This window comes from Oxyura jamaicensis, chromosome 8 (assembly GCF_011077185.1).
Source record: "Oxyura jamaicensis isolate SHBP4307 breed ruddy duck chromosome 8, BPBGC_Ojam_1.0, whole genome shotgun sequence".
Lineage (NCBI taxonomy): Eukaryota > Metazoa > Chordata > Aves > Anseriformes > Anatidae > Oxyura > Oxyura jamaicensis.
The window spans coordinates 10,246,995-10,266,664 of record NC_048900.1 but is presented as its reverse complement, the minus strand read 5'-3'; the positions used below and the strand labels follow the sequence as shown (position 1 = coordinate 10,266,664).

Genomic DNA, 19,670 nt, shown 5'->3' with positions numbered 1-19,670 from the left:
GAGCGATTCCCAAATTGGTGTAATTTATCTGCTCTCCGTTAGCAGGGTGGCTGCTGCCGGCACCGCCGCTCGCGCGCCTCGTCCCTCGAGTCCCGGCGGGGACGGCAGCGGCTGGGCCCGGGGGCTGGTGGGCTCCCAGCCCCGGCCAAAACCCGTCCCCCTTGTCCGTGGTGCTCTCGGGGGGGCTGATGTGAATTTTGGGAAGTTCTCCCCGGCTGCAGCGACGTCCTAACCTCCCCCTCCCCCCTTTTCTTCTCTCCCCAGGAAACATGCTTTAAACTGCCACAGGATGAAGCCAGCCCTTTTTAATGTCTTGTGTGAAATCAAAGAGAAAACAGGTAGGAAATCAATGCTGTTCCTTCTACTATATATATATATATATATTTTCTGCTCTTTGAAGGTATTATTCCACAAAGTTTGTGCCCCCCCCGTCCGTGTGTAGGAGTGTTTAAGTGGGGAGAAATAACTCGCTGGTATTTAATGCTTCTGGCACTGGACTCGCATGATGTGGTTTGTGTCTGTAAGGGAAAATGCTGTGGTTTAATTTCTATTGTATGGCCGCTCTTTATTTCTTGTTTTCTGGGGGGGTGAGAAGGAAGAAAATGAAAAACCTTGCCATTTCTCTCTTACTCTAGTTTTTTCTTTAAAAATGTGGCACTGTTTAAAAAAAAAACCCCTGCCTACGGAGTGTGCGGGGAGAAAAACAGAATGCAATTGCGCAATTTTACTGCTGCTCCTGGTTTGGTGAACCTAAGGGTTTCTTTCTTCTTCTTTTTTTTAAAGAAAGGGTTAAAATGCTCTTGTCTGCCAATCATCCGGGGTAGCTCACATAAGAGCAAGTTGTCAGCTGCCTTTAGTGAAAGCAATATATTAGATTGTTAGTTACTTTAGGGTACTGTTGTTTTATGACATGGGGTGTTCTCAGGCTTCTAAAGAAGCTAATGACATGAGAGCGTTGGCTCTGCCGTTTCCCACTTTCCAGACCTCCTACCATGTACTAACACACTTATAACACATCCCAGGGGGGCATTTAAATTTTAAAAGCAACAATTAAAAAATAGCAGTCATCAATCAAGGGTGATCTTAAACAACAGATGCTCAGGAAAGGACATTTAGCAACATGCACCACTTATTTATTTATTTGCTGGAATCCTTCCCCCCCCCCCCCCCCCCGGGGGGTTTTTCATTTGGGGGGGGTTATGGAAATTCAGCGTTGGGGGGGGGGGTGACGTGCCCGTGCCTTTCTGCGCTGATCGGAGGTGATCAGCGGGCTTCTCTGTGCTGATGCAGCTGCCTCGTTTTAGCAGGCTGCGAAGTACTTGACTTCTCCCCCCCCCCTCCCCTCTTACAACGAGGACTGTAACAGTCAATAATTCATATCTAAACCATATAAGCAAGGGCATGACATGAATGAAAGTGACAATAAATATGATTGCGCACCCCGTTGATATACATTGATAGTTACACCTAAAAGGGGAACAGCTTTCGGAAACCTGAGGCTGGGTCTTACTTTCTGTTTTTTTTTTTTCTCTTAAATATATATAAACCCGCGTGGTGCGAGCAGCTGATTGGAAACACAATTACTTGACTCCTGCAATATATATAAAAGGACTAAGGGGGCTATTGTTAAACGTTGTTTGTGCAGCTTGTAGCCTAGACAAAGCACCTACGATGGCATTCAGCTCCCTGAAGTCCTTAAGGCCGCGTTGTCTGACCTTCCCGGGGAGCCGGGCGCTGGGTGGTTTCCTTAACGCCGCGCCATGGGTTCTGCAGGGGAACCTCTGCAGAGTACGTACAGTGTAATGAGAAGGAGCTGGTACGTGGACAGAGCTGTTTTTATGGTCTTTTGCTGTGTGCCTGCCCCCCAAAAAGGAGCCCTCAAGTTCCTTTCCCTCTTCCCTCCTCCTCCTCCTTTTATTTGGTGCTAGCCGAAGGCAGTGTTTGTCTGTGCTGCTGCGTGCTGCCGGCGTGCTGGTGCTCTGGGAGGGTCACCGATGAATCCCAGCTCACCTTCCCTAGCAGCATAACCACAAAAGTTTGGGGATGCGGAATCCAGGACCAGCCCCGGTGGCAGATGCAGGCGACGTCCTAACAGGGATGCTGCGGGCAGATGTGAGCTGGTTCCTGCCGGCCGAGGGAGAGGGGCAGGCTGAAGGGTGCCCATGGAAATAGAGGATGCTCAGGTGTGGGCTGGGGCTGTCTCAGCCTTCTTAAATGTTTATGTGTTGGTGTTGTGCCTGGGTTACTTGGATACAGGGCTGCGTCGAGAAGCCTGAAGAGGCTGAAGTGAGGTGGCTTTGGGAGCCTTGCTTATCTGCCCTCGGATACGGTGGCTTATTCGTGCTTCGCAAATTAAAAACCCTCCTCCCCTTTCCCCCATCTGCATCCCCAAAAGTCACACTTGGTAAGCGAGCAGAGGGCCAGATGCTGACTTATTTTCTCCATTTATTTGCCATTGCTGCTCGGTGGGCCCGGCTGCAGCAGGACGTGAGCCCCGATCTTGCTGGGGACGAGAAACCCGGGCCCGCAGGGGGTCTGTGCAGCGAGGTGGAGCCGAGTTCGCCCTCCCCGCTTCCCATTTTGCTTCCCAGCTTTTTTACGTGTGTTGTGGGGGGGTCGCGTGAGCTGTCGCCTGACATCCCGCTGGCTGTTCGTGGTCACCGGCGGGTGTTGGGAAGCGCCCGTGTGCGTGTCCCCCCCCTCCCCGGCCTGATGATGTGCGGAAACGTGCATTCAGTTACCCGCCGCCTGATTTAAGTGACTCCAGAGCCTTATGGAGACTTTACCACCGACTCTCGCAACATTATGGCTAATATTTCATAGCGTTAACATTGTCTGAGCAAACCCAAAGTGTCCATAAAGTTCTTGGAAAGAGAGGTCGGCTTTATTGGCCAAAGAGTTCCCTTCTGCACCTGGGCTTTTCGGTTATTTTAAAGCATTTATAAACATTTTTTTTTTAAAGCTCCCTGACTGGAAATGTCGGGTCCTTCTGTCTGCAGCCTGGAGGGGTCTCTTTTGGGGCGGTGTTTGTTTAGAAGTGGTACAAGTTGGGAGATTTGGTCCGGGTGGAAGCGTGGAGGGGAAAAAAAATAGCTTCAATATTTGTAGAAGTTGTCCGCGTTGGGTCGGTGTGTTTTCACTTGCTGTTGGCCGCTTTGTTGTGAGCGAAGGGGCAGGACTGCCTTCAAATGGCTGGCTGGCTTTTTGGAATAATAATTATGGAAATAGGAGGCATTGTTGTCCTAAGTACAATTGATTCCTCCGTCAATAGGAATTGAAATCGGAAATTGCATCGCTGATTTAGAAAAAGTTTGCAGGCAGGGGTAGGGGGGTAGGGGCTCTGTCTTTATGTCCTTTTTTTTTTTCCTTTTTTTTTCTTTTTTTTTTTTTTAAGCTGTTCCCTGCATGAGCAGAATAGCTAAGTAGAGGCATCAGGCAAGGCATCGCAGACGTGGGGTCCTTGGATGGCAAACTGGAAAATATCTGCTGTCAAAACGCAGCAGCGTCTGTTTCAGCTGGGAGCCCTTTCCCACTCCCATCTCGCTCGGTGGGGACCGGCGGGGAGAGGCTGAGCGCAGGATACGTGGCCGTTTAATCTGATTCCTCCTCCTTAAGAGCTTTTCCTATCGTTTCACTTTCCCTGCTCTTCTGGGGGAGGTGAGGGCGTCGGGCAAATGGCACTTCTTAAAAAGACCCTGACTTCTCGTTTGAAATCCCCCCTTCTGATTTTCTCGGCCCCTCGCCCTTCTGTGCCGAAGGGATCGGGGTTTAGAGGCAAAACCTGCGTCTGACCAATGGATGGGATTCACGAAGGGGGATATTTACAGGCAGCTCTGATGAGCCGTGCGATTGTTGATGAACGATGGGTTTATTTTTTTAATTTTAGAACGTAATAGCTATATAAGGTGCCTCTTAGTTACCTTTCCCCGTGCATTATCTTCGCCAAACTTAACTCAAATCAGATCTTTGGAGGAGGCAGGATTTTTTTTCCCCCTTCTTTTCTTCCTTAACACCCCTTTGTTCTCTCCAGCTCTGTGTTCAATTAACACCCCCATCACAGAACTGTAGTCTTTTTTTTTTTTTTAATGTCTGTTACTGTATTTCACTTCTGACACCTCTCTTATTATTCTTGCCTGCCATTTCTCTTTAATATAGCAATTACGTTATGGGGTTGCTTTCTTTCTTCCTCCCCCCCGTCCCCAAAGGAGGGAACGGGGGCAGCCGCGGTGCCCCGAGCGGGGCTGCGGGCACGGGGCAGTTCCTGCAGGATGAAGTTTGTGGCCGGGCGGGATGCTCATCGGGCTTCCCTCCCCTCCCCAGCCCGCCGGTGCTGTCTGAAATCCTGCCCTCCTTTTCTCCTGCCTTTCCACCGAGGTTTCCCAAGGTGCTGGGGAGGGTTAGGCCCCCCGCTGGGAATGGCAGTGCAGTGCTGCACATAAGGCTGAGTTCTCCTTCTGCAAAAGCTAATAATGAAAGTGCTGCAGCTCCAGCACCGAAGGATCAGCGGCCCTGCTCTGCTCTGGGAAGTCCAGCGTCGCCTGCCTGCCCTTCAAAGGGTTTGCTTTATTCCGCCCCCCCTTTTTTTTCAGCTGGAAGGCTTTGGAGGGAGAGGGGATGCTTGTCCTCGCCAGCCGGGCGGGCAGTGGGTCTGTCGGTGCGGGGTCCGCTGGCTCCCTGGCTGCTTTCGGAGGGGAAAGCAAAACATTTCATCGTCTCCTCTTCCCCGTTTCATCGTCTTCTTTCCCCGTGGGCTCTGCTGAGAGCAGGGCCTCTGCTGGCGGCCGATGCTGCGCGGGGAAACCTCTGTGCAGCTCGCGATTAAATTACTTCCAGAAAGCTGCTGGCTTTAAGGGAAAGGAGGGAAGGGGACGTGCAGGAGGCTGAGAGGCAGGGATGGTCTGCAAGGGAAGACGGCGTCTGGGAGATGTTGGCTTGAGGGGAAGGGCTGCGTCGTGCAGGAGGAGCAGCAGCCACCTCTGGGAGGGATGGCAGCCAGTCACCCCGACGGGAGGGCTGGATGGGCCCCGGTACACCCGATGGGTTACGGGGCAGCAGCCTCCCCTGTTTGGAGGGCAGGGTCTGTGGGGTTGGGCCTGTGAACCCGCTGCGAGTCCTTTTTCTGCGATTTTTCTCCTCAAACGCAGCCTTGTCCATCGGGGACCTGCCGAGGATGGCTAGCGTCGGAGGAGAGCGCTTGCAGCAAGAATTCCTCCTTTTTCATTTTGTATTTTCTTCCTCTCCCCTGGTAGCACGTGGCTGGTGCCGCTCTTTGAATGGAGCGGGCTTAATTAGTTTAATCAAAATCGGCCTCCTGCGATTCACCGGGGCAGGAGGTGGGGAGCAGGGGGCTCCGGGAGGGGGGAGCAGGGGACTCCAGCGGGCTCCTTCTCACCGCCTCCCCCTCGGGCATCACAGCAGAGAGGGAAAACCAGGCACGGCGTTACCACCCCTGCACCTGGGGGAGAAACCCCCCCCGAACAGGAGAGCAAATCTGCTCGGTTTGGTTCCGAGGCTTGTTTATTTTGGGGTGCCTGCTGTCAAATAAACTTCCCTGGGCTGCGGCAGCCCCCTGCCCCATCTGCTTGCAGGGAGGGGGGCGAACCCCCCGGAGATGGCTGCTGGGGATGGACGAGCTCGCACAGCTCCGGAGGGCTAGAGCAGGAAAAACACCCGCGTTAACCAGGTGCGTGCACAAATAGCTGCTATCATAAACATGTTGGGTGTCTGCCCCATGGCCACGGGCTTCTCTCCCCTTCCTTGTGAGCGGTCTCGGCGGCGAAGCCCAGTCCAGGGAACGAGATCTCGTTACCGGGCCGTGTAGCTCCAAACGAGAAACTCGGAAGATCTTTCAGGCCTAAATTTCTCCGGGGAAAATGGCTCTGGTTCCCTCATTTGAGACCTGCGAAGGGATTTCCCCTTCTGAGCGCTGGCTGCCTGCGAGCAGAGCTTTATCTAAACAGCCTCAAATGTGGGATTTATTCCTCGGAGCAGGCTCGTGCTCTCGGTGCCGGCCCTGGCGTTGAGGGCAGCAGCTGTAAACAAAATGCAGAGAAACTCCGAGACAATTTCATCAGTTTCATTTTTTTTTTTTTTTTTTTGCCTGTCACAAGGAAATTACTGCATGCAGCAATTCTTTAGGGGAGCGGGGTGGTGGTTTAAATGTAAATGGGTTTGTTTGCAGGGAGATGCGCTGGGCTGTGCTGCCGGTCGTGCTTCTGCTGAATCAGAGCCGGGGATTTTGGCGGGGAGAGCGGAGAAATACAGGATTCCTCCTCTGCTGCTGGTGCAGCACCTCATTTCCCCGTCCTTCCTTTAATTGGGAGCCGCGGTGTTCTGTTAATGAAGCTCTGCAAAGGAGTTTGTGATTTTTATTTTTCTAAAAAAAAGCTCTGTTAAGCATTTTGCTGTGTTTTTTTTTTTCCTTCCCGTGCTTTGGGGCGTGGGAGAGCCCAAGCCATTTGCTCTGTGCGCTAGAGGGGCTGAGGCCACGTGCTGTGCCTGGTCTGGGGGCTTGCTGGGAGGGAAGCAGGGCTGTGCCCCCCCCCAGGCAGGGTGCTCCTGGAGGGCTCCGCGCTTTTAGCTGAATCCTTGGGCTTCTGGGCGCCAGAAGTAGCGCTCCCACGCGCAGCCAGGATGTGCGCTTTCCTGCGTGTGCAGCACCTAACGAGGGAGCTCGGTCCTGGGCCGGCCTTTTGAAGGAGGTAATGTGATTTACAGCAGTGGATCTGGTTAATAATCTATAGCAGCTTCTGTATGCTCAGGGGCTGCTTTTATTCCCAGCCAGGTGTTTGCAGGCCAGATCAATACGTCCCCATTTGCATGGGGGCAGCCCATAATTTAATAAACCCAGGCCCTCCCCAGCCTCGCTCTGCGGCCTCAGCTTTCCCCGAACATCCTCGCGGAAGCAGGCTCGGTTCGGTCGGCCCGGCAGGCGTTGGTGAGGCGGGCGAAGCTGTTTGTGAGCACTCTCGGGCCTCTTGCTGCCAGTCTGGAGCAGCACACGACGGCTGGACGCTGCCAGGCTGTGTGAGGCCCCGATATCTCAACCCCTACCGAACCCTGGGCTGTATTTGGGACCTGGATCACCGCGTGGTGCTCCGCAGGGCATCCCCTCGCCGGCGTGCTCCAGAAGCAGAGGGCTGGGGGGGGGTGTTGGTGAAATTCCCCCCCTTGTCATGTTGTTTCTGGGGAGCCTCTGCGGGGATCCGTGCTCGGGACCAGAACCGGTGGTTTGAAGGGCTGGGCTCTGAGTGCCGTGCGGTGTGCCTCGGGGGCGCCGCGTCCCCCGGCGGTCCGCTGGCTGAAATAATACGAGGTGGCGGGCAGGATAGGTATAAATTACAGAAAGCCGTGGCCTGAGGAGGCTGCGGGCTGAATACATTAAAGTGTGGAGTCGCCAGGCCAGGGGAGCTGCGTGCTGTCGGGGTGGGGGAACGTGGGGCTGTTTGCTGCTGCTGGGGGGATCGCCTAGGCTGGAATTGGTTTGCTCCTACGTCAGGCATTAAAAAAAAAAAAAGGCACTGAGGAATTAAATCTTGGCCTTGTTTGTGAGCCCTGCCCTTGTGTTATTTTTTTTTTTTAAAGCTGGAACAATGTGGTCCTGAGACACGCGGTCCTGCAGCCAGCTATAAGCCAAGGCAGGGGACATGCTGGGGGGGAGAGACCCCTTTGTGCCCTGCCTGCAGGCTGGGGGACCGTGATCTCCACTGGTCCCAGGAACAATCCTGCACATCTCCTGCTTGTCATAAAGCGTACTGGCCTGGCCCTGAAGCGCCAGCCCCAACTCTGGGCACAGCGGTGTTTTCAGAGGGGTTGCTGCTCTCCTTCAGGGACATCCCCTCCGAGGGGGGCACCGAGAGGGGTCCTGCGGCTCCCCGGGTGGTTCTCCTGCCTCAGTCGTGTTTGTAAATCTGTCTCTCGCTTTCCTCCCTGCAGTCACCTTTTCTCTGCGGTTTCCATCGGTGGTTGCTAATCTCCCTTCCCCGGCCCTTAATAGCTTTCTTCAGGCCTGGTGCACAGAGCTGGGGAATGGAGGGAGGAACCCAGGCAATCACTTGGCTGGGAAAACCTCCGCATACAGATTTTGCTCTACCAGCTCCTTTCCCTGGCAGCCCCGTGCCGGGGAAGCGCCCTGCTCGTCTCCCCACACCTCGTGGAGCTGTTGGCTGTCTCTGCATCGCGGCGTTTCGGGAGCTCGCCACAGCAGATCGCAGAAATCTCCTCCGACACCTTGGGAGAGCAGCGCCTCGTCACTGTCCTCTCCCTGCCCAGTGTGTCCAGCTTGCACGGCCTTTTATTTATAGGAGAAGCCGTCCCCAGAATAGCCTTTTTCCTTGCCTTAAACTGAAGGGCTGTTTCCCACCCACTTTTTAAATAATACACTGATAAATTGGAAACCCTCAGAACAGGCAGTGCTGCGAGGAGTCACAATAATCTGAAATGATAACTTTGCAATTTTGCTTCAGTCCTGATGGAAAAACAAACAGCTGCCTCTGCAAGTGGGATCAGCCTGACTTCGCTGCTGGTTTTGTTTCTTATCCGAGTCCAAGCCCAGGAACTCGGTTCCTTGCTCCTGCAGCTCCTTTTCGGTTTCCCACGCGGCGTTTTGTAACTAAACATTTGGCCTAGCCTGGCTGGCCTGCCCGTCCTTGTTATTAGAAGAGGAAAATCAAGTTTCTCTCCTGGTTGGATAACATTTTCAAATTCCAGAGTGATGTCGATTAGCAAAATTAGCAGTGGCAGGTTAACCGGCAGAAATACCGTTCCAGTGGCTAAGTGTGCATTGTTCCTTCCTGCTCCGTGCCCAACTCTGGCGGTCCCGGTCCCGCGCGCGTTTCCGCAGTGCAGGGCTCCTTTCTTTCTGTTTCCTTTGACATTTGATATTTACAAGGCTGGAGCCAAAGCGAAAGCGAATCTGCCTATAACTCTCCGAAACGTGCCTTTCTAATTTCAACATGAATGTTTCAAAACCCAAGCTGCTTGTGGGTGTGCGCTGGCTTGTTTACACACATCCTTCTTTTTTTTTCATGCGCGGTGATTCTCTGGTGAAACATTAAGAATGATACAATACCTGGCGCCTGCTGGTTGTGCCTCTGGATGGATCGGCCTCCAGGTTTAAGCTCTGAATTCAGCTTTTAACTTGAGCGGTCTCTTAATGTTAAAAGGTTGCATTGTATTAACGCGGTCCTGCTTTTTTTTTTTTTTTTTTTTTTTTTAAAAAAAATGTGATTTATGTGGCACGGGTTGCAGATCTCTAGACAAAAGGCCCAGGCCGCAGGTTAAAAGAAATGAGTTGGAACTTTTTAGTGATTGATCCCGAGGTGGTAGCTTGGGTAGCTTCTCCCGGTAGGTTTTGTGTGAAGCCTGTGCTTTCAGCTTAACAGCCTCTTTCAGCAGGGCGTTTGCTCTTGTGTGAGCAAGTTATGGGCAGTGGGCAACCCTCCACCACCGTCACGGAGGTGGTGTTTTGAAGGGTTTATTGCCCTTCCTTTTAGAGTGCTCTTACTTATTTCTGATCCGGGTTTGTCAAGCTCCTGACTGCTGAGTTGTGTTATGCGGTTCCTGCTAAGACCGAGGAGCCTGCGCATCCCTGCTCCCAGTGCAGTTGCGTGTGTGGGGGAGCAGGTGGCAGGAATGGTGTTTTCGGTGAATGTATTATTCCCCTGGAAAATCCTGGCTGTTAGATATGGTCAGCAGATGTGAAGTGCTGATCGGTATCGGTGATGGGAAGGGGAGTTGCAATATACTTTGCTAATGGAGAAAAATCCGAGGAGCAATTCCCTGATTTACGCTTTCAGCGATGTGAAATGAAGCAGTCTGAAGCGCTTTGCTCAGCAAGCTCTTAGCAGACTGCTTCCTCCTTTGTACTTCATGCAGAATTTTACAAAGAGGCCCTTCCTCAACTTCATCACGCGAATGCTGGCGCTCGGTTTGCAGACACCGCTTCGGGAGGTGCGGAGCCTCCAAAATGCATCCAGAGGAACAAAGCATCACCCCTTTTCCCTGGGGTCGTTGCCTGCGTGGGAGCAGGAGCGAGCAGCGCCTGGCATCAGCTCCCTCTGAAGCCCCGGTGCAATTCTGTCCCCAAGTGGCTGAAAAGGTCATTTAGCGCAATAACACGTTTCAGGGCTTTTTTTTTTTTCTTTGCACTCCCTCAAATAGTCAAACCAGCATCCTTCGCGGGGGTGGACGTGCCCCAGGAAGGATTATCGGTAGGAGCGCCTGGGCTGGGGCTGCTCCTCTCCCGAAGGTCCCCGGCTGCTATTTGCACATCCCGGGGTCTGACTGCGGCTGGCATTTCCCCGCTTGGCTGGAATTTACTTTCTTCCTGGCAAGGGCATTCGGTAACATTTGCGCACCTGGGCTGCTTAATCTTTGGAGGGGTTGGGGGATATGGTGGAGAAGGTCATGGGGCAAAAGTGATCTTTTTTTTTTTTTCTCTGCTTTCTTTATTGGCAGGAGGCAGCGGTGCGAGCAGCTGTTAGGCACCGTGTCCTCTGCCTGGGTGTTAGCAGAAGGGGGAAAACGCATTACAGAGCGTGCTGCTACCCGTGCTGCCACCTGGGTCCTGCTCGCTTCGACGTGGGTCTGGGTCCAGAAGTGGTGTGGTGCTGGCTCATGGCCCGAAGGGGCTCTTGGGCTGGGGAGGGGGGGGGCAGGGACGATGCTCGCTGCCGTGTGTGGTGGTGCTGGAGATTTAGGAGGGGCAAGCAGGGATGGTTTACCTTGAAAAAGCCACAGAAAAAAATGGAATAAGATTAACTACAGAGAGATGGAGGTGCGGGAAGTCCCTGATCTTCCAGTGCACCTGAGGCCGGTGCTGTGCAGCAGGAAGGCGGCAAAGTCCAGGCTTTATTATTTATTTTTTTTTCTGTGGTGCTTGGTTAGGCCTTGGAAACATCCCCTGGTGAAGGGGGCATGCCCAGCTTGGTCGGATGCTCTGTGGGCCAGCAGCAGTACCAAGTGCCAGGAGGGGGCTGCGACACCGTGCTTCAAGCCCTAAAGGCCCCATTTCTAGCTTGTTTTCGGGAGCAGCACCCACGGGCGCCCGTGAGAGGAATATGGAATTGGTGTGGCTTGAGGGGGGAGCTGGAGGTCCAGATCTGTTGAGGTCTGGATCTGGAGCGAGTTGCCGGAGGTTTTGTAGGAACCGTGAGGTAAATGGCTGCCGGGAGCCGGGCCCGGCCTTCCGCCGGCTGCGGGCCTGTCGGGAGCGCGCCGGGTCTTGAACGTCGAGGCGTGTGGCTGTAGGCAAGGGCGGCGGACGGGGCTGCTTTATTGTATGCAGGCTGTGATTGAGAAAGGAACTGCACAATTAGGAGAGGTCCCTGCGGTTTGTGTTTGAAAGGAGCTCTATTAGAATAATTTTTGAGCTCCTGTTTAATCGGGAGGCTGTCTGCGGATGGAGAATGGAAACCGCTCGCACGGGCCCTGAGCATCGCTGGCATGTGTGGCAGGTCTCTGCTGCTCCGTGTCCCGTTGCCCCCGGTCCCTTTGGGGTTTTCCTCTGGTGGCTTTTTGCTTTGCCACGGGCCCCTCCTTGCCTTGGAGTCCGTCCCTTTTCTGTGCCTGGGCCTCGCGGGCTGGGCTGGCACCGGGGAAGGCCTGGCCGTGCCCCGCTGGGTCACACAGCTCTCTGCAGGGCAGTCCTGAGCTCCAGCAGGAGCGTGGAGGAGACCTAAATGAAGAACAAATGAGAACCGTATAGAGACAAATGGGAATCAGATTTAGGAAGCAGACGAGACAAGGCTTTGGAAGGGAAGGGGCACGGGGGCTGTTTGCGTTAATCAGTCTCCTTGGGTTTCAGGCAATGATAAAGCAGATTTGTGCTCTTTTAGCTTCTCTTCCCTCTTTCCCCCAGCCCCCTTCAGTTTCCTGCTGTTCCTCTGGTTTGCTGGTCCAAAAATAGCCCTGGATCCAGCAGCAATGGCATCTCCTCCCCGAGCTCCCACCTTCTGCAAAGGGGCTAAGCGGCCAGGGCCTCCTGCCCAGCTTCCCCTTCTCCTGGCTGGTTCTCCCTGTCCGGAGCCCATTGTCCGAGGAGCCGGGGCCGCCAGGGAGGGGGCTCCCACTGCCGGAGGAGCTTCTCAGCCTTTCTGGAGCGAGCCGTGGAACAGACTCCTCCGAAGCACGTTTTCTCAGTGGAGTTGATTTGTCCTGGCACACTCCACGGTGTAATTTAGAGGCAGCCCCTAGGGACTGGCAGTGCTCGGAGCAGATCAAAGTTTCTCTGCCAGAGGTCCTGGGCAGTGCCTCCGAGATGCTCGAGTTACCTCCTAACATGTGCTGCTCGGGGACGCGGTGGAGGCCGGTGGCAGAGGGAGGACCCTGTGTTCCCAGCCTCCACGGGCAGGTTATTTCTTTGCCTAGCTCCTCTGCAGGCGCGTGCTTACTTCCCATGCCTCCCTCTTTTCTCCGTGCTCATCGTCTTTGCATGCAGTAGGCAGATCTGTGGGAGTGCTGGAGCTGTATGAAGCTTTGGAAAGATGAACTCGAGCCCTTAATTGCCTCCAAGAGTCCTGGGGCACTGTGTTCCCCATCCTGCCTGGCAGCGAGCAGTCATCTTCCCAGGCAGAGAGGCCAGACCAGAGCTGGAATTAGCAGTTCCCCTGCTTATTTCTGCAGCTCCCTGTGTCCCATGCTGGGACAAGGAATAAAAACACAAGGAATAAAGCTCCCATCTTGATGGGGAACGTGTCCCCTGTGTGCTGCTGTGCCTCTCTCTTGCCTTCCTTGCCTTTGCTGCTCTGGCACACAGGGTTATTTTGGTCGGGTACCAGCTGGGGCTGTTGGGTGCAGAGTTGTTTTGCTGTTTGCTGGTGGGGAGCAGGAGAAGAGGGATGCGGGCTAACCTCCTGCACACAGCAGTGGATTGCTTTCAGGTGCTGTGCTGGGCTCTGTTACCGATGCGGGGTGGCTTGTGCTGGGCACCCTTCCCCTCTGGTGCTCAGCAGATCTCTCGAGCGCTGCAGAGCCGCACGTACAGTCGCAATAACTTTCCTCTGTGGCTTGGCGCGTCTTGCAGGGGGGCTTTGCTGCTCCTCGCTCGATGCTGTGCCTGGTCTGTGCTGTGGCTGCCCCTTGCTGTGATCCCCCAGCCTGCCTCTCGTGCCACGGGGGGGACAGCACACCTCCCCTCTGCGGCCAGGGGCAGCGCAGCCGCTCGCCGAGAGCTGTTCAAAAGAAAATTTACTGTGGCTTCACTGCCATCGCTGACAGCCCGGGAGGGACTGATTTAAGTAGCGTTTGCAAGGCTGCCACAGGGCTTTCCAGTTGCGGACTGGTTTGGCTTTGCTCCGAGGAGCAGCACGATGTGAAGGAGCCGAGTGTGCCCTGCGGTCGGTCCCTGAGGGCAGCATGGGGAGGGCGAGCCTCCTCCTCCTCAGCAGGCCTTGTGGCCGCAGGGACAGCATTGGCAGACCTCTTCCTCTGGTTCTGAGGCCGTTTGCCTCTGTAACCATGCTGTGGGCACTCGATTCCCCTGGCTGGTGCTGGGGCACTCTCATGCTTTAGGCTCCCCGGCCCTCGATGTATCCCAAAGGTCCCCGTCCTGTGCCGCGATTTGTTTTCCTGTGCTCCCAGAGAGGTCTGCCTGTAAGATGCGTCTTGTTGCTCTGCCAGCAGGCTTTCCTTTAACCTTTCCATGGTGGGGCTTTACAAAAAAAATAAAAAATTTATATTTTATTAGGAAATTCCCGTTTGGTTGCTTTAAAAAGCAAGCCCTTGTGGCTGGCCCCTGGCCCGCCGCTAACAGATTTGTTTGAGAAAAGGCTGCGCTGGCATCCTGCTTTATTGAACATGCCTCCTGGGAAGCTGGTTTGAATATCCTTCTGTCTCCTCGGAGCAGGGAGCTCTCAGGACTGCCTGCCGCCATGGGGATGGGGAATGCTCTCCTCTCCCTTCCCTCCCACCCCTTCCCCTTGTTCAAAACTTTTTTCTTTTTTGAGGAGAGAGAGCTATGCACCGTGCGTCCCGCTCCATGCGGCTTTTCTCTTTCCCCACGGAGTTCATCCAAAGTTCGTATCCAGACGATGAACAAAGTGGCTCAGACCTTTTCCTGACTCCTCACCCTTTGTCCTCATCACTTAGTGACAGACAGGAATCAAATGCCACAGACGGGCTGACGGGACGGGGCCGTGCGAACGTCCTCCGGTGGGGAGGAGGAGTGGAGTGGTCCCGTCTGGGTGGGGGCTCGCCTTTAAAAAATGTGTCCCCCCTCCCTGGGTAAAGAGCGGAGCAGCTTTTACTTCGAAGGGCAGAGGGGAGGTGCAGTATATTTTTTGGCAGAACCCAGATAAATTTCTAGCGACAATAGAGGTGGGGAAGGAGGACCGGATAGAGTTAGCCTCGGTGGTTAGCGCTGGGCGTGCCTCCTGGGGAAGGAAGGGGCTCAGGGCTGCTCGGGATCAGGGCCGTGTGTGCCTTGGGAGGGATGGAGGCTGCCAGTGCGGGGCTATGTGGGTGAGGTTTTCCTTGGGAAAGGGCCTTGGGCATTGCCCTCTCTGGTGGCATCTTCATGCAGGTGCTTGGTGAGGCTGTGCATCGCGCTGCATCGACTGTGCTGGAGCAGGACGCTTTTCTCAAGGACCCGGGGATGGATGCGTGGTCCCGGTGCCTTTCTGTTTCCATTGCCCTGGCTCGGTCTGTCGCCTCGCCTGGCTTCAGAGCTCCCCTCCGGGTGCTGGGGGGCACCCGCCGAGACGTGCAGGGCAGTGGGGTTTAGTGGCAGAGGGCAGCGGGGGCAGCCTGGGTCACCCGGACAACTGGCTTGTGCTTCTGGCTGCAGACTTGCTGCTTTCTGCCCAAGTCACAGCAGGAGGACTGCTTCTTTAGGGAACATTTGGGAGTGCTGAGGACGTCCAGCTCAGGCTGGCAGGGAGGGAACGGAGCGGTTCCGTTTGTCTGCTAGCGCTCACCGAACTCCTTCGGCTGAATCCTGATGGGTATTCATCCCTCTTTCAGATGCCTTCCCCACCGCTCAACTTCTTTCGTCTTTGTCATTATTTTTCATTACAAAAAAAAAATACAGATGGCAGGTATCAGGAATGCCTGGAAGTCCCAGAAGAAAGGCAGAGATTTACGGGGCGCTGTATGCCTGGCTCCTTGGGGGGCCCCGCTTCGGGCAGAGGGCTGGGGTCCCGTGGAGGGTAAGGAGCCCACGCGTACACCAGGTACAAGCTGCTGGAGGACCACGCCGTGAATATTTGAAGCTCCAGTGCTCCGAGTTGAAAGTTTCCATTGCCACTTGCCAAGGGCAAAGCAGTGACCCTTTTTTTTTTTTCTTTTCTCCACCCGTGCTGATTTCTGGAAAAGTCCCGGCGTTGCGTGCGCTGCTGTTTTTCTGGCACGGACGAGTGGCTGCAGCCTCCCGCGTTATCTGCAACACCCTCTGGAGCAAACTCCGGGGATGAGGAACGAGGCAGGGCTGGGGGCTTGGCTGCTCGGGAGCCGTCCCGCTGGCAGGGAGATGCGAATATCCCCGTGCAGGCAAACTCCACGCCCGGCTGTGCAAAGCGTTGGCAGCAGATAGGGAGGGGAAGCATCGGAACAGGAATTAGAAGGGGGCATTTCAATGGTTTGGCCCTTGAGTGGGGAGAAGTGCCCGGAGCTGGCAGGTACCAGGAGTGCCTCTGGTTCGGAGCAGGAGCTGGCCCCAGGACACGGAGGATGGGGCTCGGTCCTGACCGCAGCGTCCCACAGAGGGGTCACCGGCGGCAGCAGGAAGGGGCTGGGGAGCTCCTGGCTTCGCCCTGTTTTGTTCGCTGGCTTTGCAGAGCTCGCGCGTCTGGCCCCCGGCCAGCTCTTGTGACTCACAGGGCTCTTCTCGTGCGTCTCCTGCACCCTCCATTACCTGATCCCGGCGCTTCCCGGCCTGCAGGCTCGGTGCCGAGCAGGAAGCTGCGCGTTTGCAGGCAGGGGCTGCGGGCACGGGACCGGAGCTCTCACCTCTGCTGTCATGCTGAAGAAGCCCTTTGCAATGCTGCCTTGTGCTAGGGGCCGTCCTTCCTGACCTGCAAACGGCCTCCTTAGGGGCATTGTTTGCAAGGCAAAATGAAGATCTCCTTGCTGCTTACGAGGATGAAGCTTGCTGGCTTTGTCTCTTCGGTTGCTGCAGGGCTGCCGTGTTTGTAAGTGCAACAGGTAGGGCCTGGAGAGGGATTGTAGCAACGGGAAGGACCTGAAGGCTCCTTCCCGTGCTCCCACACCTCTGGTAAACTCAGTGCATCAACAGGAGGTGACCGGAGGAGTCAGAACTGTGCACCGATGCTGCAAGCCCTGGAGTCCCCGTTGGGCAAAGGCAGGAGCGGGACAGGCTTGGAAATCGCCTGTATTGCAAACTGGAGTCTCCCGGAGTCTCCCAGCTTGCCAGTTGTGCCTTGATTTTTTTTTTTTGCAGCCAGCCCTACCTGCTCACTGCTGCAGGGAAGCAGCTGGGGCGTGCTCCCCTCCCAGCCTCATCCCCTGTGAGGTGCTTGGTTTGGCATGGTGCCTGTGCCGGCTGCGCCCAGCACCTCGCCACCACGGGCAGAAGGTGCTGGGGGGGCGAGGAAGACGTGGTGCTGGGCTCACGGCAGGGACATTGCTCAGAAGTAGTTTGGTGTCGTGGCTCCTCGGGGAGGTCTGTGTTCTTGTGGCATGTCCCCGTGCGGGATGTGGGAGCCAAAGGACGCGGGAGCCCAAAGGAGGCTCCCCGGCTGGTCCCTGGCTGAGGGTGAGCTCCTTAGGTGACACAGCCTCCGTGCTCGGCTGTGAGCAGCTCCACGCAGCCCTGACAGCTTGCTGTTGGCCCAGGAGGATGCTCTGGGTGACCTGATCTGGATCCGAAGCCTGCTGTGTGATGGGCGCAGGCCGTGGTGGCGGAGGAGCTGCATCGCCCCGCGTACAGGAGCACTCAGCAAACGGCAGGGCACGGTGGCCAAGGTTTAAACCTCCTCGAGGCTGAGCTTCCTGTTCTTGGGCTTTGTGCAGCGCGTAAGAAGGGGAAGGGAATCTGAAAATGCCCTCCGCGGCGACTTAGGCACCTAGGGTTTTCCACCTTTTCAATATCCTTGGTGTCCAAAACTTACCAAGTTTTGTCCTTGCAGGCTGCCCCGTAGCAGGAGGAGGCTGTGTGTGGGGGTCCCCCGTGGTCAGAGGGATGTAGGGTTTTGTCTGCCTCCCCATCATGTCCCAGCCATGCTGAGCACATTGGTGTCACACAAGATTTGTGATCCTCGGCAAGCCGTCCCTTTCCATGGGGACATGGCCAAGCCAGCCCTGGAGCCGAGGTCTCTCCCATCTCTCCCAGCCCCTGCTCGCCTCCCCCGTGCCTGGTGCCAGAAGTCCCCAGCGCTCCCCGAAGGCTCAGCACCGCCGCGCTTGGGTCCCGGCCCCCTCCCCGCCTCTGCCCCAGCGTTTATCAGCAGCCTCCCTCCCTTCCCTCCCTCCCTCCCAGGCGCTGAATTCTTTCTCCGTGCCGTCATCCTCCGGCCAGAAGCCGCCCGTCCCCGCTCTCCCTTCCTCCCGAACGAGCCCAGAACTGCTGGGCAAACATTTCGCCTGTTGTTATTACAGTATTCCCATCTGCATACTTAGTCATAAACCCCTTTTAATTCCAGCCTTTTCTGGGGCGGGGTTAAGAGTTCAAACCCATCATTTTTCTTTTGGGGCTGGAGGCTTACAAAAGCTGCCTGCAGCGAGATTGTTCTGGAGGACGGGCCCGAGAGTGGGTTTAGGGGGGGGGAGAGGCAGGGGGCTGGGAGGGGGACGGGGGGGTGCTGGGGATGCAGAACCCCCCTGGGGGGGCTTTGGCAGCGTTTGGAGCCGGGCTGCGGGGCCAGCCTTGGCGAGGACGCACACGGGGCCAGGTTGGTGGCGTGGGGCCCCCCCCTCCTTCTCTCTCCTGCGTGCCCGCTGGAAGGCTGGAGGTGGCCCTGGCAGTTGTGCCGCTGCTCTCGGGCTCCTTGGGGATATGGACACCGAAATCCCAAGAGGTTCGGGTCCAAATGTGCCCAGGAGAGGGGTGCAGCACGGGCTTTGTGGCAGCCCCACCACGGCAATGGCACTGTAACGATGAGAAGGTTGCTGCTGGGCTCCCCTCGCCCCAGTAAGCCCTGATAAACCCAGGTATCTCGGTATTTCTCCCCAAACGTGGGTACGTCGGTCCTGAGCCTACCTGGGCTGAGTGGGTGGCTTCCCTCTCCTCTTAGGGCCTGCCTGCTTTTAATTCCCTCTCCTGGGTGTTAGTGCTTCCGACCAGCTTGATGTAACCCCCTTGTGGGGTCTCCCTGCCTTTTGGGAGCCACCCGAAACTCCAGGGCAGCGCTTAATTCCTGCAGGAGGACCGGTGTCCGCATCCAGACGTGTGCCCGTACCCACAGAGCAGGCAGGCGGGGCGCTGACCTGTGCTCAGTGGGAGATGCTCCCGCCTGCTTCCATCACCCTCTCGCTTTCTCCCGAATTTCTCTGTGTTCCTGCCTCCCCCTCACCCCTCAGACCCCTGTCCGGAGCTGGCTGGGACTCGTGTGTCCCCTCCTGAGATGGATCCGAGCGTGGCTCTGTGTCCCCCTGTGCGCTGGGGTGCTGCTCCCCCTGCGCACGGGCCAGGGCTTTCTGGGCTGGCCTCGGAGGCGCTGCAGTCATCGTTGTTCCCTTGCACAGGAGGAGTTCATTTTTCTTCCCCCCAAACCCCTCCAAATTAAAAGGTCTTGGGGAGGAAAAGAACTGTGTCAACCCTGTTTGGGTTGACAGAAACGTTGTGCGGGTTTGTGCAGCTCAATTGCCCAACGTCTTGCAGCAAAGAAGGCTCTTTTTGCTTTGCTTTTGGGAAGCATAAAAAGAGATGGAAACGTCTCGTGTTTACGTTTGTGAAATTAAGCCTTCGCCTTTTTTATTAAAAGCATTTCTCTGAAATTTGGCTTTGGTTTCATATTGCAAAAGACCTCATGACAAATAGAGCTGTAAAGAGATGCTGTGGGGGGAGAAGTCAGGAAAGAACAGGTATTTGGGCAATTCCATGCCAAAGCTGGGACAACAAAGCTGCTTTTGATTATTTTTGTTTTACTCAGGTGCGGGTTGGTTTTTTTTTTTTTTTTTTTTGCATTTATTCAGCAGAGGAGGAGTGGAAAAGCTCAGTTCAAACTCCGGGTCACCGAAGCCCCAGCCTGCTGAAGGGAGAGGAGCGCAGCGGAGCCGCGCGTTCGGAGGCAGGAAAGGTGAAGCTTGCACGAGCAGCCTCCACGTCCCTCTGTGCATACCCTGCCCTTCGGTCTCTAATTGTATGATCGTGCAGCATTACCCCGTTTGGGCTGCACGACAGCTCGTAACGCCTAGTCCCTTCCCCTTTCCCCTACCTGGTTTCCTGAGGTGCACGGGCTGAGGGCTTCGTGGCTCCGTGAACAGCCAAAGGGAAGTGATGTGAGCAGCATGCTCCCTGCCTCCAGCCGGTCACGTAGAGGCTTTCCCCGGAGCTCGGCGGTCTTTGGGGGTGCCGGGACCTTGCTGGCTGTGGGGCTATATCCCGGGCGGGATGAGCGATCTGAATTTGCCTCTAAATTGGCTGCACAGCCCCATCCCCTGAGCTACCCTGAGCCGCGCTTCTGGGCGAGGAGATTTTTTTGAAAGCACGTGTGGTTGTTAAGCTGCTGGAGAGGGAAGGGAGCTTGTCACATGAGAAATGGGGATGTTAGTGG

The 19,670-nt window shown here is 55.7% G+C and overlaps 1 protein-coding gene across 1 annotated transcript in view; it reads left to right on the top strand.

The window, feature by feature from the left end:
* Nucleotides 1-196: 196 nt before the first annotated feature.
* The window catches only part of PBX1 (PBX homeobox 1), a 117,568-nt gene continuing 98,094 nt past the window's right edge, over nucleotides 197-19,670 (top strand). The window contains exon 1 of the mRNA XM_035332923.1: nucleotides 197-338. Coding sequence (XP_035188814.1) covers nucleotides 290-338 — 49 coding nt within the window. The 5' untranslated portion in view covers nucleotides 197-289. The remainder of the gene's footprint in view (nucleotides 339-19,670) is intronic.